Raw genomic sequence first — 25,367 nt, forward strand, 5'->3', positions numbered from 1 at the left:
ATGTCTCATGCAGAGAGCAGTTATTAGTCTCCAGGAGGAAAGCAGTCATCTAAATCATTCCTCAGACTTGTACTAATTTCAAAGAAACCTGCTCACTCATCTTCCAGCCAGGAGCCAAAAGCTGTGCCAAAGCATCAGGCAGGTTTGAGAAGCAAGTGTGAGGGAGGGAAAATGGCCAAGGGTAGTTTGGGAACGCGCACAATGAGTGACTGGAAAAGTAAACAAGTCATAATTCCAACAATTTGACATTTTATCAAAATTTTGTGTGAGAATAAAAGATTAAGAATCAGCCAGAGCGATCCATTACAATACTGGCATTTAGCACAAAGCTAAATTTTGGAAATGGCAAATATGTCATCATTCCACATTCAATTCAAGGAATTAAATGTTTTATGGATCTAAGAAAATGCTCTCATTCCTTCCATCTATGAACCATCTGTGGCAGATTTGTATTTACGGGGAGAGAGATGAGGAGCAGCATGCCAAGACGTCACCAGCATTCCTTCCTCAGCAGAAAGGGAATTAGAGAGAGAAATTAATCTCAGCATTGGCTAAATGAACCATCAGCTGAATGTGTTTTTAAGGCTGCTACATCATATGTTTCAGATCTACATGCATCTGTGTCACAAAAAAGTTCAACTAAGAACAGTGATGGCAGGATCTACATGAGCCATCTCTTTCTGTACCTGTTGTTTGCTAGGTACTTAGGGGCTTGATTGTTGAAATTACAATGTTTCCACTTGATCAAGAAGATCAAGAATGAGTACTGAAAATTTTGAGTTAATAATACAGACAAGTGATCTGAGAACTTTTACTGTGACATATCCAGACTCTCCAGATTAAGAGTAAACAATAACATCTATGATACATAACAGATATAACAACTTTCTCTAGCTAAAGAGAAGTAAAATATTCAAGGTGCTGACTGTTTTTTATGTCACTATAAAACACATAGGCACACAGGGAAAACACACAAGCAATTTATTTATTTTAAGAGAGACAGACATTTCTTACTAGCATCTTAACCAGAAAAAAACATTGTTTCCCTGATACCGATTATTCTGCTTAGAAGAAAAAGACTTTATGTAGCCATGAAAAACAAATGTTGAAGCTAATAACCTTTTTAATGCTACTTCAAATTCCTACCAAATGTAACTATAAAAAGCTTCCTTTTGTTGTTGATTCTAATGTTAAACAGTCATATCACCAGCCTTTGTGAATTTATTGTATAAAATACTGAGGAAGAGGGAATCCTAGCTAGAGAGGTATTTCCTGTGCCAGCTTCTATCCTAAAATTGCCACATTGCATAAATTAAGGATTTAAAATAGGCCTGTTCACTAGTATAAAACAAAACCCCAACACCCCGGCAGAGTTTAGCTGTAAACTTGGTCCAGCTGATAATTCAATCCTTCAGAACAAAGCACACGTGTAGACTCTACGCAGAAGATCCAGTTTGATACTCTAACCTTTCCACATAATGATTAGGAAAATATTACCAAGTAAAGAACTGCCAAATACACAGTTATGAGTCACCATGCTGTGACCTTCATATGAATGTAACAAAATATTTCAGAGTCCAATACCTAGTTTGGCAATCAGCTACGGACAAGGTAATGTAAAATTTCTTGGTATTTGCCTCCTGAAATGATATCCCACAACTGGTAGATCTGAAATGGGAGGGCAGCTTGGAACGTACACCACCCTAGGCTCATCTCCTAACATCAGGTCATGGAATATCTTCCGTCATAGGCCAACCTAGAAACACATTCAGTAATTTCCACTCTTTTTATATAAACAACATAAATCATCTAGATCTAAGTCAGAATGAATACCAATACAATAGCAGAATAATAGCAAACTGAATACAAGCTGTACCTTTGTGACAGGCAGTTCCTTGGATTTAGACTCAAAGAGATGCTCCAGTTTGGAAGTGTCCACCTTAATGGGTTCCAGTTTCGACCACAGGAATTCTCTGCAGCGTTTGTTGTTTTTACACTGCCACTCAAATGGTCGTACCTCATTCCAAAACAGACGGATGGTTTTCTTCTTCTTTATAAATGCTGGCTGACCCCTAGAAACCTGGGGTGACCCTAAACCCTGAGGAGTGCTGAAGAGTGGAGGAGGAGCCAATAAATTAGCAGAGGGTGGAGGTGGAGGTGGACATCCAAACAAGGGGGGAGGTGGTGGAGGAGGCAAACCCAGAAAAGAAGGTGGAGGTGGAGGAGGGGGAACAAGGGAGTCCCCAGGACCCATATCCATGTCCAACACATCTACATCATCCTCCTCCCCCAAGTCTGTAAAATCCATGTCTTTGATTTTAAGTTCTCTAGGATTAGCCATGAGCTGATCCCAGATGTAATCAGATTCCTTCTTTGGCTGTGCTGGTGTTTTCTCGGGGACCTGTTCACTGATTTCATCTTCAGGCCCGGCTGTCCCCTTAGCCAGCTCACCACTGCTAAACTTTTCTGCAAAGGCTTTCACACTGCCTTGGTTTTCCAGATTTCCGATCTCCATCTTTTTAACACTTTCATCTTTGGCCTGCTTGGTGGCCTGAAGAATAGAGATCCTACTGGCTAGGCTAGTAAGTGACTCCTCACTTTCCTCCGTCTCCTTCTTTTCCTCCTTCGCCTCCAGCTCCTTCTCCTCTTCATCCTTGGGCTTTTTGTTATGCGCATACAGCATGTCCAACATAAACCGCTTGCTGTTGAGGATGTTGCTGCACTGCTCATTCACACCAGCATCCTGAATGGTCTGTGACCATGGACCTGCAATCACACACACAAAGATGGGAAGAGTCAAGGGAAAGAAGTCAGAGCACCAAGAACACACTTCAACCCACCAAAAAAAATAACTTGGAGGACAGATGTACAATTAGTCTGAAACTGGGCAAGAAGTTACTAAGAAAATTTTGAAATAAGTGACTGTGCTGATATATGGCTTGATCTTGAGGGGTTGGAAGCAATTCTCAAAAAAGGAATGGGAGTAGAGAATAATGTGTAGCTCACAAGGGACTCTATAACTCAGGATGTGAATGTTCAGGTTTCCCCTGAAATCTATCAGGTTTCACTTTGTACTTAACACCCCAGCTCATTTTACACATTGCATAAATTCTCATTACATTTAGTATTCTAGAATGGGGCTTAAATATCATGACAACGACACAAAATAGGTTATCATCGTACTCTTCACCTGGTCATAAACTAGAACCACCCCAGGAAAATTTCCAGATGAAAGAGATCTTCCCTGCCTGATATTAAGGTCGACATGCAGCTGCTTACTTCTCCTCCCACCCTGCTGGCTAGGGGAGGACAGCTTTCAGACCTGGCTGGTCCTCAGACCCCCTGGCTGAGGTTCCTGGGTACCTGGGCCATCTTTGCAACACAGAATATTGGAATTGCAAAGTAGGCTGCATACCCAGGGTACAGCTGTCAGGGTAACTTAGTGAATATAAGCACGAGCAAGATTTTCAAAGTTCTTTATAATATGAGAACTTTCATATAATATTTTTGAATTAGCCACTGTTACCCTCCCTGTTATAGAATGGTGTTGAAAGACTAATGGCCTTCCCACATCACAATCATTTAACATGTCACTGTAATAAAGCTTCATCTTTCTGACTACGGCTTTTCTCACCAATAATATGCAAAATACCATGTTTGAGACAGCACCATAAATAACAAATTATAGTGGTCAAACTGTAAAAATATATGATGTAAGCGTCTCTGTGACTACATTTCCCTGAATATAATACTGCTAACCAATGTGGATAATGTGTCTAAAAATTATGGTGCTTCATTTTCCAATGAGCATCAGTTGAAGTGATTAAACATGAACAAAAATAATTCTTCACACTTACTGTATTTCTAGTATGGAATTCCTTCTGTTCCCCATAGTCTTTACACATTTTATTAATACATTTTTCATAAACACTGTTTCTTTAATTTTTATCATTTAAGTTTGATTGCTAGCCTGCCTTCCTTTTGGGTCCTTGTGCTTAAAGATTTTCCTTTATATCTGTCAGTTACCCTTTTTCTTAAACTTCCATTTTATCTTTGTTTCTCCACGTATGCTCCCACCTTTTTCAATACTTTAGTGTTTAAAGCATCTTTTACAGCTTCTTTTGTCAACGGAGTGGCTTTCTTACCACAACATCTACATCCTGCGCTCTGAGAAGGTGTCCTCTTGGTGAGATCTACATCCAGGGCCGCACAACTCTCCCCTACCCCCATCTCCCTTAAAAGTAACACTATGTTAAAGTGTAGGGCCTCACAGCACAAAAAGTATGGACAGCAATGACTCTCACCTCTATTCAGATCAACCTCTAAACAACATTTTAAAATGAGTTCAGAGGTTTAACCTCAGACAAAAGAAAGACTTTTTTCAACAACGGATACAACCTACTTTCCTGCAGGTGGCTTGACTACTTCCATTACCTGCTCATTTTTCTTCGGACTTTATCCATGGGATTGCCTTCTTATCAATACTTGTCACCTGAGGTAGTCTCTTAGGTTTGTCTCTGAGGTAGTTTCACTAGACAACATGACTAGACAACTCCTTCCCCACACCACAGATTCTACCCATCTGTGCCCTCACAGAAGATTTGCTCCTAGTCCCAGCCTTTCCTTCAAAGATGTTCATGATTGCCCCAAAGATCCTCTCTACAAATCCCACATCGCTAGGTGGGATCCTCCAAGATTTAATCTCTTTGCAAAACTCCTCATCAAAATTCCCCCAGACACAATCTCTAATTTGGGTTTCCCAAGTCCAACTCCATCTGTCCTAGCTGATCAGTGATCACTGCTGTGAAGACTCTTGCTACCTTGGTGGCTTCTTCTGCTCTCCTCTCCACAGGTAAAACTTTGAAATACCATTGGAGAAACAAGGCCTCTTGGAAGCCAAATTCGTCAAGATAGCTAATGAAGGAGGAGCCTGCACCAATGGCTTTATTCCTTCGTCCTTAATGCATCTGGGCAGAACCAATGAGCCACCTCATAAACGGCAAACTGCTTGTTGGGAATGTCAGAACTGCTGGAGAAAGTGCTCTCATTTGCTTTCCAAATCTCCTCATCTACTAGAGAGCAAACAATTCACTACATGAGACCTCCTGCATAGCACTACAGAATAAGTATTTGGTCTACTGGTAGTCTAGGTCAATTTCAAGATCTTTATTTTTGAATAACAGAGTAAATTTCTTAGCTTTTAACAAAAAGTCCATAAGAACTTTAAATTGAGGTAAGAGGTTGGTAACAGATAAAATGAGGAGAAAAAACCTGCCACCCGTTCTCCCTTATTTGCACTTGGACTATCTTGGACTACACCACAGTGTAACAACATCCTTCATCTTTCATACCTCCCCTGCCTTTCCTACTGATATACCCACCTGCATCTTTTATGAGTACAATTTACTAATTGTAAATTAGTATAATTAATTAACTTTATATTGGTCCTAGTTGAAAAGAAATTAGGTATTAAACTGAGGACAAAATTCATGAATGCTTCCCCGAAATAAAAGTGACAAGTTTAAACATGAACAGTTCAATCTGACAGTTTATCTCTGTGAGGCATGCCTTGTGATTCAGAATTATCCCTCTTCTTTCAGGAAAGATCAAGACTATTTCACACTTTGAAGCACATCTTGTTTTCTTATCAAGAATTTAGAGAACTTAGGACAAGGCCCTCCATTGTTGAGTCTGAGGAAAACTTGGGAACCAAATATCCTACTTACATTACATTCCTTTACTTCCCTATTAAAAAAGGAAAAGAGTGATAAAAAAATTCAAAACCTGCCTTTTATTCCCTCCCTGCCTGGGCTGCATGACAAACTCTGGTTATCATTATCTCTCTGGGCAGAAAATTGGTTCTTAAGGTGTTTTCTAGGCTGTGCCTTTAGAGGCATCTGATGGTGTATCTGACCAGAATCCTTCATCACAACAGAACTAGTCTTTTACAGACAAGGTATATTTTACGTGCCTCCTCCACATGAGCAAAAGATGGCCACAGCCCAGACTTATCTTCAGCAGCTCCTGTGTATCTCTCTCAGCTATTTGAAGCCTAACCATGACAGAAGAACTCAAGGAAAGGAGCAAACACCCCAGCCCTCACTGCTCTTCCTCTTCCACTAAAAGGATAAGAAAAGGTATTTGGCCTCTCACAACAAATCATGTTAGCACAGCCCCTTGTTTCATTGATTTATGTGTTGAAAATCCAACTAAATTCTATAGGAGCTGGAGATGCAAGTTGCTGCAATGGTGATTCAATAGTTAATATATTAATCTTAGGATAAGAAAATAGTCTCAAATTTAGGGAAACTTAATTTCATCAAGGCCCTATTGTCCCTCAAACACAGAAACCCCAATAAAGTCTGTGGATGTCCAAGCAGAGAGTAGACAAGACTTGGCCATGGTGAAGAAAGTCTTATATAGGTGCAAAGGTTTATTAGGTAATTAACACAAGATCAGAGCTGCTAATTTAACATTTTTTTCCACCAGAAACCCTTCATTATTGAAAAAGTTTCACTTTACCAGTTTCATTGTCACTGGTTAACTTCTCCTCTCTCTCTTCCCTCTCTAAAGTGCTGCTTGCTGAGGATATACTGGATGCAGAGCAGTTGTCTTTTTCATTCACTTCCTCATTCTGCCTCTCTTTTTCACTGAGTATTGCACTTTCTTCTGGCTCTCTCTCTGGTCCTTGCTCCACCTCACTCTCTGGTCCCACCTCTGTAGCCTCTATTTCCTTGGATGTCTCCGTTCCCTGCTTGGCCTCAGCCTCAGCCTCCTGCTCTGGTTCTGGTTCTGGTTCTGGTTCTGTCTCTGTCTCTGGTTCAGGTTCACTGGCACTCACTGGCGGAGAGAACAATGGGAGAAAGAGATTCACTTAACAACAGAGTTGTCTCAGGCTCACCCCTCTAAGTGAGAGTGACGTGAGAGTTGTACAAGTGCCTTATGGAAAGAAAATAAAAAGCAAGTCCACAGCATTGGTAGCACCTGACTGATGAATGTTGTGTGACGACAGCATTGCTCGTGAAAGTGGCCTGGCAAACCCCCTCACTTGCTGTCTGGAGCCAGCCCACTATTTTTATACATACTTCCACAGCTGCAGTGTTGGACTTACACAAGGATTTGAACAAACCAGTAGAAAATGGGCATCCCACCTGAGCATGAGATTGACAACTCAGTGCCTAGACAGAGCCAGAAAAGATCTTTTGAAAAACAAAAAGGAGGTAGACTGTGGATTTTGATTGAATTTTCTGTGGGTTCTGGAAGAATTCTTTTTTCACCTGATGAGGAACACTTCAACAAAAAAAATATAAATATTAGTTTTAATAACACAGTTGAATGTCACAGTCTTGAAATGGCACTGTCACACATTTGGCTGACAAAAAACATATGTTTTTTCATGCACTTTTACTTCAGAATAGCCACTTCAAAACTGCACAAAGTTTCCAGCAGCTTGCTATATGGCACAGATTCAGTTTCCAGTTGGTTGGCATATGGCACACAATGAGCTTTTTATCAGTTGGCACACAGCAAACCCTGTTGATAGTACACTTGGTTTCTTCTTCCCTGTTTTATCACTGACAGTGAAATTAATTCATTCACCTTTAGGGTTTTTAGCTATAATAGCAGATTTTCACATGCCAATATTCTCTGCATGCTTCAAAGAAACTGAACAGCATCCACACATATTCACATCAAGCAGCTCACAATTTTCTGAAAACTGGAATGGCCATGCAAAGAATGGCAAAAATGGGCATGCATGTTAGTTCTGCATACTTCCCAAATTCCCTGTGTACTAAATCTTGTTTTGGGTGGCTGAATTATAATGATCAAGTCATACTTGTTTTGTCCCTCTGTTAACTATTTTTCCTTATAATATTCGAAAGCCAAAACAATGAAGGTCACAATGCTTTCCTAAGCCTGCTTAATGTTGCATGACTATCCTATTTTCTGAGAAACCCACACATAGAGTAGTGATTTCTAACAATACCCATGCCTATCTTTACAATAACACATATGTTTTTAAACTAGCTTTCAGTAAGGCATCTTCAGTACCATGCTATTTCACTTCATTTCATATAATTTAAGGGTAAAAAACTGCAAATAATTTTTTTGTCTCTGACTTCACTGGAGCTAAGCTTCTACACTTCAACAATTGATTTTAAAAGTGTAGTTAGAAAAATAACTCAACATGCATATATAATACATTTATATAAAGGAAATGTACACATAGTGTATTTAATATATAGCCCATGCTCACTCAAATCCCTCTAAGATGTTTTAAAACACTTCCAATTAGAAGCTTAACTTTCTCTCTCTTCTACACAGAGAGCATCTAACAGTCTAAAATTAGATATGCAAGCACCTCTGCACGTCTTGTTTCTCTAAATGTTCCGTACCTATGACTGTACCCTGGACACTCCTTAGGAGAGAATCAAAATTATAGAAGGCTGTCAAGAAGTTGACAAACACTCCAAATCCCAGCGGTGTGTTTCTCACCACAGCTGTCAATGTGTAGGCACAGTACAAGAGCACTTTTAAAGTTAAACCAAGATTTGAACATAACTGAGATGGATGCTTAGGAATCCTTCAAGTGTTCCTGGAATTAACATGGTATGGTAGCATGAAAGACTCTCAGCTTGCCATGCTGCAATTGTACATACATACAAATGTCACCAATTAATCCATGAATAATCATAATAATCAGAATAATGTCTAAAAACAAAGACTGTCATGCAATAACCATAAAGGTCCACTCCAGCAGCTCAGGTGGAGAAAGAAGCTGACTAAAATGTGGCCAGGACTGATAAGGCTTATTGTATATTTGTCATCATGAAGCTATGCTGAAGATTCAATAGGAAAAAGTCAGGGGAGATGTAAGAAATGCTTGATAAAATTAGAATGTTCGAAAGAATTCTGGATGCTCTTCTAAGAAGGAATATTCCACACATACCAGAAAGATGCAGTAACTTATCAGAACCTAACACAACAAAGAGTAAAGAGTAATATATTGATATAGGCTGCTCTTTCGAGTTCAAGGAGTACCAAAATCTAAGCACTTCTAGAGCAAAACAAGGGTACGTTGACACTCATTTTGACAGCCTCTCTCTCTTTAGGGATAACATCAAACAATCCCCCTATAACTCGAATCACTTTTAAATAGTGACCTAAGTCTGGTAGCACTTCCCTTAAAAAGCAGTGCAAAAATCAAATCTGCCAGCAAACACTGTCAGGAGAACAAAGCCAGTAAACTAGACATGTGTCCCATCACTTGCATTTCCATCAATATAATCCACTGTGGTGATATTAGTGAGAACTTCTAAAGAAGTTAAAAAATACAGTTCTCAGTGAATGCTTGGTGGTGGCCTATTTGAAATGAGCTCAAACTTTCAGTCCCGTGTCTACTGGGTCCATTTTCACACCAGAAAAAACACTAAGTGCTAACCTTACAGGTGGCAAGAGAGATAAATAAGAGACCAGCTTCTGTCCCTCTCTGCAGACTTCTGCTGGTGGAGAATGCAAATATTCAGGGAAGCAAGCACGGTCATATCAAAAAGCAACAACAGCAAAGAAGGTGTGCCTGAGATGTTAAGAAGCATGATACTTTAATAAGCAACTGGGATTGTCAGATTCAGTAGAAGAGGTAACCTCTTTTCACTTGCATATACTGTTTTTAACATTTTTCTTAAGGCTTAGCTCCACTCCCTGCACCCATTAAAACAAATGACAAAGCTGAAATTTTTAAATAGGCAGAGTTTTATTTGCAAACAGATTAATCAGGAGCAGAAAAACTGAACATGGTTTTCAGGATCAATTTTTGAGTCATTTTCCTACTTCTTTTTTTCTGACAGAATTTAATATCTAAAAATGTATTACTGGAAAAAAATGTGGGGACTTTTTTGAAGAATGAAATCTCCCTGAGAAGCTGTATAACTTCATCACTAAAAGAGACAGTAACCAAGTCCTTCAACGAATGTGTAAAAATTTTGTTGTTTTGAGAGACAGTGTAATCTCCATCTTCTGACATTTTCAAGACTTGGTCACATTAAGTGCTAGCAACCTGATCTGCTATGATGTGATCAGATGTTGGTGACAGCCCTCTTTTGAGTGAGAGGTTATAAAGATAGTAAGATGTTTCCTTCTGAAAAGCATGGCTAAGAACTTATAATGAACATAAAGGACACGGACATTTCCTTTAATACTTGTTTCCTTTAATACTTTAAAGCAGACACAAGATGTTGTATCCTGCTGATAAGACCTCAACCCTCCAGTCCTATAAGCCCTCTGAGAGAATAAATATCCCTCTGGGCTCACATCTAATCCCCTGTTAGGGTAATTGATTAGGCAACAACATCCTCATCTGTTTTCTCTGCTTCCTATTTGGAGCTGTGAGATTCAAGTGTCTCTTGAGGACACATACAGTAAGTCTGAAGATGCTATGCCTACCCAAGACCCCTTGGTTCAATTGCTCGGGCATCACGTAAGGTCTTGGTTCGTGTCTCCCTTCAGTTCCTCTGGCATAGGATTCCTCTTCCTCTGAATTCTGCAGGGACTCCTGTCTTTCTCCACCCCCACTCTATTTTTTTCCTCCCATTCTTTGTGATGGTAAGAACTAGTGCAGAGTGATCAAGAGTAGGGAACTGGCTCTTTCTTGATGCAGTCAGAAACGATCCTTCTTTGTTCCCCACCTCTACAGTTCTCCTCTGACTTTCTGTGTCACAGTTCCTTTGGCTCTACAACCGGAGCTGCATTGGCCCCACTGTGTTCTCATGCTCTGGTGCTTCCCCACCTGCAGAAAGGCTGTCACCAGTCATGCTTTGGGGAGTATTTGGACCTTGCTCAGCTACCAGTATGTTCAGAAGGTCTCCTGCTGGCCACCATGTGCACTTGGGTTGGCCTGCTTACTTCCTCAAATGCTAAAAAAGCTGCTCTTCTCAGAGAAGGGTTCACCTGCAATTTCTTTGTGAAGTGACTTCAGAGATGTCTCAGTTATTGTTGCTTCTCCTTTACTGCATATGCACACTTCATAAAATATTGTCCAATAAAATTACAAAAGAATAAGTAGCTGCTCTGAAAAAAAAATACTAAGTTCAGTTTGCAGTTATGGGACTGCCTTCATTTCCTCTAAATGCCATACCCCAAGTTTTACAAGAACAAGTCTTACAAGACTTGATTGCTTTAGTGGAACCAATTGTTTTATATGAGAAAACACTTCAGCTCAATAACTCCAGATTTTTATATTGGTTAATGATACAGAGACGTTTCACAGTGTGAGACAAAGTTCCACAGACAGAATCTATTTCCTTCTTAAGACCAGTAGATAGTGGATGGTCACAGGATACTTCAGCACAAATGGAATAAAATAAATCTGACTTTGAAAATCGGTAATTGTTTTGCTAGTGGATGAACACACTTTCCCTTAGACTTCAGGTTCTGAATTCTGCAGATGAATATCACACATCATTTAACACCGGTCTTGCAGAGTCTTTGGAGCATCCTATGCACAGAGACAAGGAAGTGTTTTCCTTCTGCAGTTTCATCCTTGCTTAGGAAGATGATGACCCATGTCCAAAGCAACTGCTTGGGGTGCAAATAATCCGACTTTTATCCATGGCTCTATTTCAGCTTTTCTACAACTGGCTTAAGCAAGTTAATGCTTCAGTTTCTCTGTCTGTGAAGTCAGACTCAAAACACTTCCCAAGGACAATAAAATTGAGATTTTAATTCATTATGGAGCATAGTGGAGTCAGATAATAAATAAAAGCCATGGCACAAAGTCTATATTAATCCTGCCAGCCATTGGTTGATATCCAATAATCTGACCACTTCATCTGGAAGTGCCCTGCCCACATGCTCATTACTTCCTATGACCTTTCCAATACTTTTGGTAGGCCTGAAGAAACACTCATTCTCCAAGCACAGATCCCACTGAAGTATGTAGATTTCAGGCCTCTGTTCTGGTTCTGTCCTGGCTATCTGCCTGCAGCTGCTGGAAGCTTACCCTGCCCCACCCATATACTCTCTCCTTATGGTCCCTTTGCCAGGCTTCCAGGTGCTGCCCTCCAATGCCTACAGATATTGCCAGGAGTTTAGTAGAGATGTTCTATCTACCCACGTGTTGATAGCTTTGCCATATTCTGGCTGCCTGAAGTTGCCCTGTACACCTGCTCTAAATGTATTCTCCAAATGGATTGTGCTGCTCCATTTCATGCTGCAATTTTTTTTTATGCTTCCAGGAGAAATATGTTAAAATAATCATCATAAAAGAGATACTTGCTCCCTACCCAGCTCTGAAATCCTAATGGTGGAAAAATCCAGCTTATTTGCTCTAAAAGCAATATTACACTGAAATAAAATGCGTGTTTGGATGTTTCTGACTATCAGAATTGGAGGAAAATATCCATGTTTTTTAGGTTGAAATTATTCCACTGAGACTCTTAAGGTTCCTAACAAGAAAACTGGACAGTAAAATTGGGAAAATATATAAGACTAAATAAAATAAACTTCACCTACTTTGTACAGTGAGGATAAACATATGCAACATTCAGTATTTGTAACTTTTTATTAAATTGCCTTGCTTTATAGCATGCTACCAGCCATAACACTCAATAAAAACAAGCAGTGCAAGTTACAAATGCATTAATCACCAATAGCGTGTAGCAGGAAATCAAATAAAATAAAAATGAATGATGGTGACAATTTACCCTCAACATGCATTTTAGCTTCCAGTGTTAATGCAACATCATGTGGTGCAAATATAAATCTGTATGGTGGGTTTTTTTGAGGACTGAAGGAGAGGTATATGATGCAAGTGGCGGAATGACGTGCACACGCAAAAAACATTGCTCTGTACACCAATAAATTATATGACAGCAAACCAACCGTGCAAACACTAGTTATACTTTCCTTTTTGCTAATTGTCTGTGGTTTCTTTTAAGTCCTTTATGACTTGTGCTACAATTTTAAGTGCTTTTCTCGGTGTTAAAAATAATCAACACACTCCCCCTGCCTTCAATTCAAGACCTTTTCTGTTTGTCCCATTCAGCTTGTGCTCTCCTGGAAGGTTATTATAATCTTGGCATTCATCTGTTGCATTTCTTTCAGAGAATCCACATAAGCAAAATCCCTTGGCAGGAATACTGTTTGTCTAGCATTCAGTAACTTCTAATATATAAAGAACATGAAGCTAAAATTAAGACCCTCTGTATTCTGTATTTTCTAATTATTCCATTTTAATAGCAAAAGACAATGATCGTATTAATCATAGCAACAGCTAGCAGTGTATTCAGATTAAATGACATCTGAATCAATGCAAAAAAAAGAAAGAAATTTAGGAAGACAGGATGAAACAATATAAGACTCTTTACTTTGGCACCTCATAGATTATATTCTTGCACTCAAGCATCAAAAATCAGCACTATCACAAGAGAAACCGTGATAAACCCACCATGTTTAACTCTGCTCTCCTTTCCACTTACCTTCTGAGGGCTGAGGGGTCCCACAAGGGGTGGAAGGGGTCTTCAGCTCTTCCTGGGACTCTATGGATGCTGGGCTGACACACTTGGGTACAGGTGAGGATGGAGCTGAAGGAGATCTCAGGTTCAAGGACAGCTCACTTCTGCCTCGGCTTACACTCCGACTCTTCAGCTCCTTCTCATACTCCTCTGCTGCCAACTTCTCCAAGTATTTGTATCTGAAAGTTAAATTCCAAAGGGTTTCCGTAAAGAAAAAGAAATCTGTGGCTGATGCTTGTTTATGGATGAAACACCTGCAGAGACTGAGCTGACTTCCTGACACAAGGGGTACAGCATTAAACTGCCTGCCTGCTCAATCTGCCAAAAAGTGCACACCAAAGTAAAGACTATTGCCCTGAAAAACATTAAATTTCTCATTACAATACAAAAGCAAAAACCAGCAGAGCTAAAGAACCTTTAGATATAGTATTTTGTCTGCATAGTCCTTCCCCTTTTGGAAGCATTTGTCTGTCCTGTTTTTCACTCTCCTCCTCCTCCTCCTCCTCCTCCCTCCAGCCCTCCCTCTTCCAAAACTAAAACGGGAGGGAAAAAAAACAAAAGAAGAAAAAAACCGTCCAAACCAAGAGCCCCTTAATACTGATGCAAATTGCCAGTCTGAGTCTTGCTGTAAGGAGAGGACAATGTAGCAGACAAAAACTGATCTACCTGAAAATAACACCAATAATAATCCACGTTTGGATTGACTATCTAAAGACTCTGAACCTGCTTCTATTTGCTCTGAGAGCAATGCACTGGAATTCACTTTGTTCTCTCCAGAGCCTACAATGGAAAGTTTTCTTTTTTTTATTCTAAAAAATTTCTCTGTCGGACTCAGACATCCAATAGGTTGTACCTGACGTCACATGTAGTTTATTCATCAAAGTCACTTTAAAAGAACAAAGATACATCTGTTTTGCATTTTAGGCAGGCAGAACTCACTAACTGTTTATTAAGACCAGCTACCAATCATATTCTTCATAGTGTGCTTTATACATTTCGACCAAAATAACTTTGAAATATGTGCCTCTTCCAGATGTCTGCTAATTTTATCCACCATTATTTGCTAAGGAATAAATTTATGAATACAGCTGGATTGAGCTTTAGACTGTCTGCCTTACCCACAAGTGAACTGTTAAACAGGTTAATTAAGACTACTACTTATGTCTCTGAAACACTGTGGTCATCCTCCTATAACCCAGTGTTGTAAACACTTCATAACAGGGAACACCTCTCCTCCCCCCTTCTGCCTCACTGACAGCCTGAGTTAGTGTATGAGGGTGCACTAAAAAGCAGGCAGGGTAAAGAAGTCAGCCATATGTGGTAACAAACATGCTTAATACATATGGTAGCCACACACACATGCACATTTGCAAACATCCATATAGAGCATAGAAATGTGTCTTTGAAGAGCAGTCCTTGCGTTTTCAGAGGCAATTTGCTTTATTGCAAACAGCAATAATGAAGAACAAACTCATTTTCTTTTATTCCTCCAGAGGTATGCACAGGCTTTGAACAAATTCTGCAAGAAAAAGAACCCCTACAGACTCTGGATGAAAATATAACAAGCTACATACTTGTATGGTTATAAAATAGGAACTGTTTACAGTTCTAACATGAAGCCAATTCTCGAGATTGAATTTTGCCTTTTTAATAGAGAAAAAGCCTTTCACATCAGTGTGATGTGTTGTTACTATTCCTTTTAACATTGGTCCCTTACACCTTCCGTCTCCTCACAAGTAGAGATGGGGCTTCAGACTCATGAAGAGCCATTCCAACTGATCACTTAAACCAAACATGTACAGCCCAACTGGCTGCTGCTGAGGGGGGTTTTGCAGTTTGCCAACAGACTACAACAAAGATCTGGATGTATTCTTCTATAATGGGGGGAGCTCTTTTTCAGCTGTTTTAACATTTTAGGTTTGTAGCTGTGTGCTGCACAGTCAACCAGCAAGGCAGAGGAGGCAGAGGACTATCATCAAGAAGTGCCTTCTCAAAATGTATCTGATTATTACACTGAAAGAAAAAAAGGAGCCAGAACAGCAACTCCAGTGACAGTACATCAGCATAACTAGTTATCAAATGGGAACCCTAATAATCAGATATAGCAATTTAACTGAGAAATAAAAAAATCATTCAAGAATCCTTATTAACACTTCAAACTTGACAAACTACATTATTTAGGTTATGTTTTGTTTCTGACCAATATCTTAGCAGTGAATGAATGCCAGCATCAAATATGCAAGGCCCAATGCTGAAGGAGTTGAAAGGATGAGCTACCATACCTCTGCTTTAGGATTGACACATTGTCTCTGCATATGCTGCCATATTCTTTTAAATTATGGAAACCTTCAGACATCATCACACCTCTGCTGACTTTTCTCTATAGATAATAATCCAAAAGTCTGTGGGCTATCCATGTGGTATTCCTAATGAATGTGACACTGCACTTATCATCTTCAAGTAGATGAAATTATCATTATGAGTTCTCTAATCTCTGAGCAATACTCTGAGTGCAACTTAAAATGTTTATGTACCAACAAAGTAATGGGGTGGAGAGAATTTGAGCTGTACCTCACACTAGAGAGGACTTGGAAGCTCACCTTTCCTGGTTTTATTTTTTAATTACCACTAGAAGACACCCAGCTAAGTAAAGTAAAAAAGCCTCAGACCATAGAACAGCAAGAACTGATATAGAGGTAACATACAAACCAGTTTTTAACTAGGATTTTAGGCACCTTAACTATAGGATTTTCTTACAGTCTATACACTCTCCTAAAACAAGTCAACATGCAACTTCCTATAGGAAACGAAACTTCATTTGTGTAAAGGTATTTATTAAAAAAGTAGTTACATAATGCCAATGTAATGGACTACTGGTGTAAGACTTCACTTGCAGGTTTCTCTGATATTTATGTGCTTCAAAGCAAATATATGTCTTTCTTCTTTATGAGTAAGAACCGATAGTTTAACATTCTAGTTCAAAAGGGGCCTAAGGATAAAGAAACATCCCTAATGACTAGTGAAATTGTCTCAGACTGCACAGCAGTGATGCACTGCTGGTGAACACCTCCCCAAAAATACTCCACTTGGCATGTTCCCTGACAACGTGAAAGTTCTGGAGAACTTGCTTCTAATTAGTTTCAAATCATGCAATGAGCATGCTTGCTAAAAAAGGTTTTACTCAGTTCAGATCAGTGTTTCATGCTTGTGTGCTCAGATGCCTTTCACTTCAGAAAATGCTGTAAACTATCTGTAACTGCTTTGACTGAAAGGACAAAGGAAAGGCCATCCACCTTTTCTTACTCTTAGAGATGTCAAAATAATGTTTTACTATTAGCTACTTCAGCCACAATAGATAAGACTTCAGTCTGCAGAAAAGAACTATCTATTCCTGATTTTGTGAAAAAAACCCAAAAAACCCCCACAAAAGTAACCAATAAAAAAACCCCAAAATACAGCAACACAATGATTTCTGAGATGGCTGCTCTCTTATTTTGATAACGTAATTCCAATTCTTGACAGTTCAAAAGTGTCTCCAGAGAATAATCTCTAGAGGACCATACAAGCAGAACCAAAGCACTCTGGATGATTTTTCATCTCCTATTTGTACAGTAACTTGCATATTTTCCAGGTAAAAACAAGTGCTCCCTCCAGGATGTAATTACTAGTAGAGGTAGAGATGAAGCTACTGAAAGGCAAAGGTCTTTAGTTGAGTATTCCCTGAAAAATGTGCTTTCATAAGCACAAAGCTCTGAGCCTAGCCTAGAGTTTCTAAACTATTTAATTGAATTTAAAAAAACTGAAAAAAAAACCTCCAAACCCTCAGTCCCTTTAAATATGCTATTTAAATAAAACTAAAGCAATGTCCCAATGACAAATACTACTAAGCTTTGTAATTTACTCGCTGATGTTTAGAGATCAGCAAGAAAACTTGGCTCTGAAAGATAAAAATATGCTGGGAGTGGGTCAGAACCATTTCCATCGGTCGCTGCAGTTTTGCAATGCTTGTGACCCCAATTTCCTTTATCCTCGGTTGCCTTTTCTGACCCTCCAGAAAGCTTGGGACCCACTGAGTGAGAAAGATAGGTTTATTCAATTTATAACTCTATGAAATTTGGACAAATTTCTGAGGCAAATGGGGTAAGCTTATTTCTCACACAAATAGATAAAAGATAATCAATCATTCTTATGCATTCCAGTTCCACTGCTCTTCATTTATTGCTGTCCTTACAGTTGGACTTAATTCTCCTCTTTAATTTAACAATTTCTTTCTTATAGGAGTCTTTTGGAATAAAAGTGTTCTGTGCAAGAAGAATTAAAAATGTAAATACATGACAGATCCACAATAAGGAATATAGTAAAGTGCAAACAACCAAAGGGAAGGATGGATACACTATATACAAACCTCTCTTCTCTTGCTTGTCTTAGCTCTTCTCTTTTGTCTAAATAATCGCGGCTAGAAAGAGAATTACAGTAAATTGCAGCAGAAACAGAAGAAAAAGGTAAGTAGTAGAAGTATAAGTACAGAAACCAAGAGCAGTACAAACAAGCTGGTCAGATGTAACAAGGGCTGTTGTTGACAAAAAATGTTCGGTTTTGCAAAAATGGCTGAAAAATGTGTGTCTACACTTATCTATGAATACACCCTACATATGTGACACCAAATATGTAGTTTGGAAGATCACTAGAAGTAATTATATAAAAACCTCAAGAACTGAAAAACTTGGAAGCATGCTTTGAAACCTGGCATCTGAAATCAGACATGATGAACCACATCTAATGAGCAGGCACATTAGTGGCAATTAAACCATTCCGCATTTGTTCCATCTTAGAATGTCCCAAAACAGTGACTGCAGCACCTGGCAGGCTAGACCAAGACAGGGAGGATACTGTATATCAGCCTTCCTTAGCAGGCATCTTTCCTCAGTGTGTTTTAGTTGCTACAGTTGGAAACAGAACAGCAAACTGGCTTTACAGAGTAGGACAACTCTTCGTTCTTCGAAAGTGTGTGCGGGATTATTGGAGAGATAACAACTTTTCACTTCTTCATTTTTTCACCCTGAGTTTTAGATACAAAACTTTTATGTCAGCTGCTACTCACGCAGTAACTCAAGTAACCCATATATTTAGCTTTTGCCAAGTCAATTTTGCTGGATGCTTGAGCACTATGATTTCAGGCAGGCCTGCCACATCCACAAATGTGGATGCAAAGTTAACTTGGGCAGCAGAACCTAGTAAATGCCCAGCCTGCCTTGATACCTACCACAGCAAGAGAGTTCCTTACAATATATTTTTAATATTTTGTTGAATCTGGTAGACAAAATTGTTGAGACCTTCACCTTATCTGTTAAATTCTTTCACAGTAACTTGAAAGTACCAGAAAGATTTTCAGAACTACTCCTTTTATAGATAACCACTAGTTTTTCTCTCTATATTGTGTCATCGAGTGAATTACTTATCATTTACTATACCAATAGCTATCAAACATCAGCTTCTAAGTGGTCTTCAAAAGTCCATTAACAGGGAACACAGATTACTGTTTCAGGCTATCTCCACATGCTTTAAATCCTGAACTGGTTATACTTTTATCATATTTTCAGAGTATTTTAGGAAATCAACAGCAGGCAAATTTTAACATCACTCCTTGACCTCTGAAAACTTTTGCCCTTTCCTACAGCTGAAGAACAGTCATTGAATTTCAGGACTTATTGTTCTATATATGCAGTAGGTACAATTGTCCTTCTACTGAGAAAAAAGTTTGTTCTGGAAAGCATTCCTTTAGTTAGCAATAGCTTATGAAGCTCTTTAGCATCTCTCCTAATCCTCCAGCTCTTTCACAACTGGTGATGCTCTCCTTTAAATTATCCTCAATTTGTCAGTGATGATGCCAGAACCTAGTGCAATGTTCTCAAGGCAGAACTGGAAAGAATGAGATAACAAATGAGTCATGATGGTAAATCCAGTACTGCTCACGAGTTTAAAGACTGTGAATTGCAAGTGCTATTTTTAATCAAAAATACATCTTCAGAGTCTGGGTTTCTAGCCAGACTGATGATATGATAATGCAATCCCAAGAACTCTTATGAAACTGTCCGTGACTGCTTGCTGTGGCTTTGTCCTCCTCCTGCCAGAGTGTTTAATCAACTGTGGGATACTGTGTGTCTGCAAATTTGGTGGCTTTGGAGACCCCCTGGTCACAGAACTCAAATCTGGAAGATGAAAACACTGGGCATTTAAAAATCCTCTTAAATATGTTGTTTAGTTAACTGGTTTCTGACTCTGAAATAATGGGATGAAAATGTATATTTTTATTTTTTTCTTCCTGACTTTAAGGATGCTCTTTTAGTGACAGAACAACTACTGTAGCCAACCTCTACTGAAATGTGCAGATCTGTTATTCAAAAAGGTCAGTCTGCCAAATGCCCTGCTGGCTTTTTTGGTTTGGGAACTTCTTTTTTGAAAGATCATGTTGGCTGTCCATGGCACCCTGCTGCAGCCTGATGATACCACTTAGAGGGAGAGTTTTTGGAAGAGGCTTGAAGACTGAGACCTTATTGTTTCTGTTTCAGGAGAACTTGGGCAGCTGTTGGCTGCCAAAGATCCTATTATGGTGCTCTTCCACCTTCTCTCTGCCTCTCATTTCCTTCTAAACTAGCTATCTTCTGGAGCCAGGAGAATATCAATCAACCAACCAACCACTCATAAGTTACTCGTCTTTCCAAATTCACAGAATCACAGCCTGTTTCCACTTCTTACCAAAGAGATGATTACAGTGAAAACAATCCTGCATACTAATAAACAAGCTCACATGAAACCCAGTGCCATCTTTTCCATAACTACCAATTCGAAGGCTACAAAACATTTATCTTACCATTCTTTAGGTTATTATATTATGTCTTCTAACTACTAAAAATATGTTTACTTTTTACTCCAGTCTATGAGGAAAAAAATTGATTTCTCAGCATACACTCTTCAGACTGTAGGCAAACTGTTTCAGGTATAGACTCCATATCTATCCTTAGCCCACTGCAGTCTTTGCTAACGTCTGTGCGGAGATTTCCAGGCATGGATTTAAGAGGATAAGGGGCCTTGCCTCTTACTATCCTCAGGCAGCATACCCTGGGATCCCACATCATAAAAAACATCATCTCAGATGTGAGTCCTATACTCAGCTGTGGCCTTTGTCTGGCCATGGTTTGAAGAATAATTTTGATAATTGCTTTCTGTCAGTTTCTGTTTCCAGGAGGAAGAGACACATGTTCAGAAAAGTAGGAAAAACTCATTAAAAAATGCTACCACACAGCCTGAGACAGCAAATCCTTTTTACTTTGCATAACACAAAAGCAAAAAGATGTTTCAGTGCTGTCCCTTCCACCTTTGATACCTTTGTCCCACTGTTTCATCTTCAAAACTCCATGCCTCACTGAGATTATAATCTGGAGAGTATATTAGCTAATAAAAACAAGCCTCTGTAGATACCCAGACAGTATAATTGGGAAATACATAGCTGCCTTTAAAAAAAAATAAATCCTTATTTCTTGAATGCCAAAATTCATGATGTGTGTAATCTGTCAGTTCTTAAGATACTTAGATCAAGAAAGGTATCTACAAACTATTCATCAATTCAATTATTTTGCAATTGAATTTCTCAATGATTTACCAGTCTATCACACATTTAAAGCAAGACACTGCGAGTAAATTTGGGTCCTACTTGAATTTGTTTCTTTCTTCACGTTCTATCCTTTGCAACCTTTCTTCTCTCTCCTGACGCCGTCTTTCTCTTTCAGCTGCCAAGGACTCCTGGTGCTGCCGAAAAGATGATGTAAGGAGACCACCCAAAGCTGGCCTGCAGAAAAGGAAGATCAGATTTCTCAGTGTCACTTTTATTGATTATAGTGGCAAAAATTGAGTAGCAATCATTCAGCAAGTAACACAATTCCAACCAGTAGAATGACATGGCAATATTTATGTATGGATCTTTCAAAGCACGGGCTAAGTGTCTTCTTGCTAAATTGATACAGACACTGTGATGAGCTTAAGAAAACAGTTAGAGTAGGCTTGTTAAATTGCCAAATTTCTAAGGCACAATAAACGTGTAAAAGTTCTTCGGTCTAGTTCAACTGCAGTATTGTCTAAATATTTTGTTTTACTTTATAATCCTGTTAACACAAAAGCTGAATCCTGTAAAGGATTTTTGAAATTTTAAGGAAAAAAACCTGCAATATTTTTTAAACACAAACATGTTATGTAATGATGTTAAAAATAGATGTGCCACAAACACCTGAGAATCCTGCATACAGAAAAAAAAAGTAAAGGAAGTAAATGTCATAACAGCCCTTCAGAATTCAAATGCTCTCCTTAGTAGGGGTGTATCTTTCCTTTATACATTAACAAGTTCAGTTATGATTATTTCCTTGCTGCATGTGCTGTAAGACCAAAACAAATCACACGTAAGGACATATTAGTAAAATACATAAGGACAGTCTTCTCAAACCTTTATTGAAAACTGTCAGAAATGATGGCCTCTACAGTAAAGACTTTTTAAATATATAAAACTACATTTATATTCACTTATAGTTTGCTGTTGACGCAGGGGTTTTTATTAGTTTTACTGCAAGTACTACTTTGGCTGGGAGAGTGGGTCTTCTCACAAAACTTTCCGCCAACAGAGTAAACATGTCTTTCTTTCTATCTTTTAGACAGGAAAAAGAAAAATCTGTATTGTACAAGGTAGCTTTATACAGATACACACTGATTGAATTAGACTGATAAAATCAAAAAGACATAACTCATGTAGACCGGTTTCTGTGCATTGTTGTAACATGAGTTTTGCAATGAAAGGATTAATGAGAGAAATAGATACTGCTTTTTCTGAAAAGAAATTAAAAGAAACTAAACCCTGCCGAAAAGAAGGTTCCTTAACTAGTAATACAAACCTGAATAAATTTTCTTTATTTTTAAGGACTTAGACCCTTTCCCTTATTTATTTACTTGTCTCTGGCTGAACAATGTAGGCATTTAGTGTAATGGCACCAGATCACTAGCGCAGATATGTGCACGAGAAGACAAAAGAACTTATGCAAACCTATCTTCCCTTAGTGTCTATGTCTGTACAAGCAGAAATGCTGCAAAACATAGCCATTTCAGCCCCACTGGCAGCAGGGCAGTATGAATATGTCAATAATTTCAATAAATTGAATTTCAATATGTCATATCCCACCCGCATAAACATTACATAAGATGGTATAAAACTCGATATTCTGTAAGACTCCGTGCTGGCACTCCTCCAGAGCTACAGTATCAATGCTGGATCATGCTCAAAACCATAAAAATCTCTAATATGCTTCAGCACTAAGAAAAGGGGAAAAAAATCCCCAAACACTGACAGTCAAGTACGTGTGGTGAATTTTCCCCTGAGCATATTTTAAATTTATTTTAACTTTTGACCTTTCAGTGCATGTTGCAAGAGAAAGCTCTCAGCAGAAACAGTAGCAGCACTGTACTAAAATTCAAAAGCTAGAGTTCCATCCCTGTCATAGCATGAAATACCATGGATATAGGCTTGGACATAACATCAGAAATTGCTCGTGGAAGGGGAAAACTGGACAAAGCCTCCATGTGAAGACGTGAAAATAAACTAGGAGAGATGGCAAAAGAGGGTCCCTATCAAGTCTGTGCTTTTATGTGTTTTGAGTATTCGGTTTGATATCCCATCCTGTCCCACCGAGCTGCCATGAAGTCTGCAAACTCAATTTAGAGTCAAAGGAAGGTATGGCTTAAATAACCTGAAGGAAAATTATTGGGAAGGATGGGGTGATGCTGCAAGACCAAAGGAGTGATTGTAGGTCTGCACAGCATCTAGGAGGTTGGAAACCTTTGGCTCTGACTAAGTTCTTTGAGGTTCCACAATAAATACACATTCTTATTCAAGGGATTACAGGGAAATCACATGGAGATGCATAGTTTAGTACTGCAGATGGGATTCTAACCTAACTTTGGTAGCAAAATGCCTCCTCATGCCAAAACACCTTGTTTGGAGGTTTGATCCATAGCATAGTTTGGCTAGCATTGCTCACTTGGCTAAAATCTGCAGATGTATGAACAGTAGCTTTACAATCTAAATAAAAGATCCACAGCCATATGTACAGAAGAAAAGCTAATGTTTAAGAAACTGAAAATGTTAGCTTGCCACCTCTTTGAAACTAATCAAATCAACAATTAGCCCAAACTTGGTATTTCTATATTTCCCACTTGTTATGAGTTCATGCTTCATCTGAATTACAAGCTACAGTATAGCGTGCACACACATGTCTGACTTAATTCCTTTGTCCCAAACAAAGTCACATTGTGTACAACAGTTTAGTGCATGAGATGGTCAAAACTAACAGTCAAAGCTGCAAGAAGGTTCTGTTTATACAGGTAATAACTAAACAGACAGGAACACGTTCAGCTGACTCCCTGTGTGGCACTGACTTCTTAAAACACAAATAAGTCAGGTTTTGGGTCTTTCGTCTCATTAAGAAAAGGGCAGGAAAAGAAACAGCACTGATACTACTGAGTTAGTTGGTGTTCACTTAGTGTTTAGATCTTGCAGTGGTCAGCCCACTCAACCGGACACCAAACGCTGAGACCATTTGCCTTATGAAACCTCATAAACTCACAGTTTCACTGTTGCTAACAAACATTATAACTCAGCTGCTGTTTGGGTCCATCAATACTCTTTTTAATATGAACTGCAACTGCAAATGAACAGATTCTAGCATTTTATAAACTCCATAATTAATTGTCTACATGTGCATAAACTAAACATGGAGTAAACAGGTGTTACTTTCGGGGTGTACAAACCCTTAAAACAGCCAGAGGAAAAGACAGTATTTAGAGGTATTCCTCAAACAATCTAAACAATTTGAAAAGGATTTTGTCTATGTATGGTTTATCTACAAAATATGATTTTTGTTTCTGTATTCCCCTGTCAATAATACTTAAAGTAAATGTTCCCTTTCAGTGAGCTCATGCTTGAATTGCAAATGGCATCAGTACTGGCAAAACCAGCTGGTAGGAAGGCTTGGGCTGAGCCTTTGGGTAAGTTTGTTGCTTTGATGATGTTTGAAGGGTGACAGTACCTTCAGGTCTCAGGAATTTTTAAGTCTTATTGCTGTAGGCTTCATTTTAAAAATGAGTAAGCAAGAAAGGATAAAAAATTCTGGCATTGAATCAAAGGTGATAAGAGATTTTAACAGAAAAGAGTATGTGAATACTCAATGAAAGCATAATAGAGTGATCACTCACAAAACAGCGTTATAGCTGATATTTGCCAGCATTTTAATGCTGGTGTCATATGTTACCAGCTGGTAATATCAACCATTTGTTCAATTCCACAAATACAATCCAGAAGGATGCTTGCTCTGACTACTATTTTTAGTCTTGTAGAAAATGCAAGGCTATTAAGAACGGATTGTTAATATAAAAAATGCTACGAAAAGCTTTCTTATGCCTGCTGGTTAAAACCAGTAAAAGCTAAACAAGCTACATTATTACATTCTCATTCCAAAAAGAAAACACACAACAAGAATTTGTCTAGGTCTTGGGATTTGTGAATAGAGCTCCATACCATAGCATTGGGACCTGGGGCCAAAGAGGTCATTAGTTACTTATCTTGCTGGAAGAAGAGACAGGAAAGAGAAATAATAGAAAGAAAAAAAGAAAAAGAAGGCAAAAAAAATATACTCTGGGCAAAGGACATGAAGCTAAAACATCTAGTGTAGGCCCAAACTCTTCTAAATAAAAATTCAGCTAGCCTGACCTACAGCATTAAACACAGCAGTGAATTAATAACCATTATTATAAACACAAATT

The 25,367-nt window shown here is 38.7% G+C and overlaps 1 protein-coding gene across 9 annotated transcripts in view; it reads right to left on the minus strand.

The window, feature by feature from the left end:
* Window positions 1-25,367, minus strand: part of FHOD3 (formin homology 2 domain containing 3) — a 387,784-nt gene that overhangs the window by 63,361 nt on the left and 299,056 nt on the right. For 6 of the 9 annotated variants that reach the window (XM_027643905.1, XM_027643904.1, XM_027643900.1 and 3 more), the window contains 5 exons: window positions 21,223-21,357; window positions 17,917-17,967; window positions 13,476-13,690; window positions 6,523-6,840; window positions 1,877-2,766 (listed from right to left, as the gene is read on the minus strand). In XM_027643905.1, the coding sequence (XP_027499706.1) occupies window positions 1,877-2,766; window positions 6,523-6,840; window positions 13,476-13,690; window positions 17,917-17,967; window positions 21,223-21,357 (1,609 nt within the window). The remainder of the gene's footprint in view (window positions 1-1,876; window positions 2,767-6,522; window positions 6,841-13,475; window positions 13,691-17,916; window positions 17,968-21,222; window positions 21,358-25,367) is intronic. The other 3 variants (XM_027643906.1, XM_027643901.1, XM_027643903.1) reach the window with 2 other exon arrangements.

Source organism: Corapipo altera, unplaced genomic scaffold (genome assembly GCF_003945725.1).
Source record: "Corapipo altera isolate COAL_440 unplaced genomic scaffold, ASM394572v1 24b, whole genome shotgun sequence".
Lineage (NCBI taxonomy): Eukaryota > Metazoa > Chordata > Aves > Passeriformes > Pipridae > Corapipo > Corapipo altera.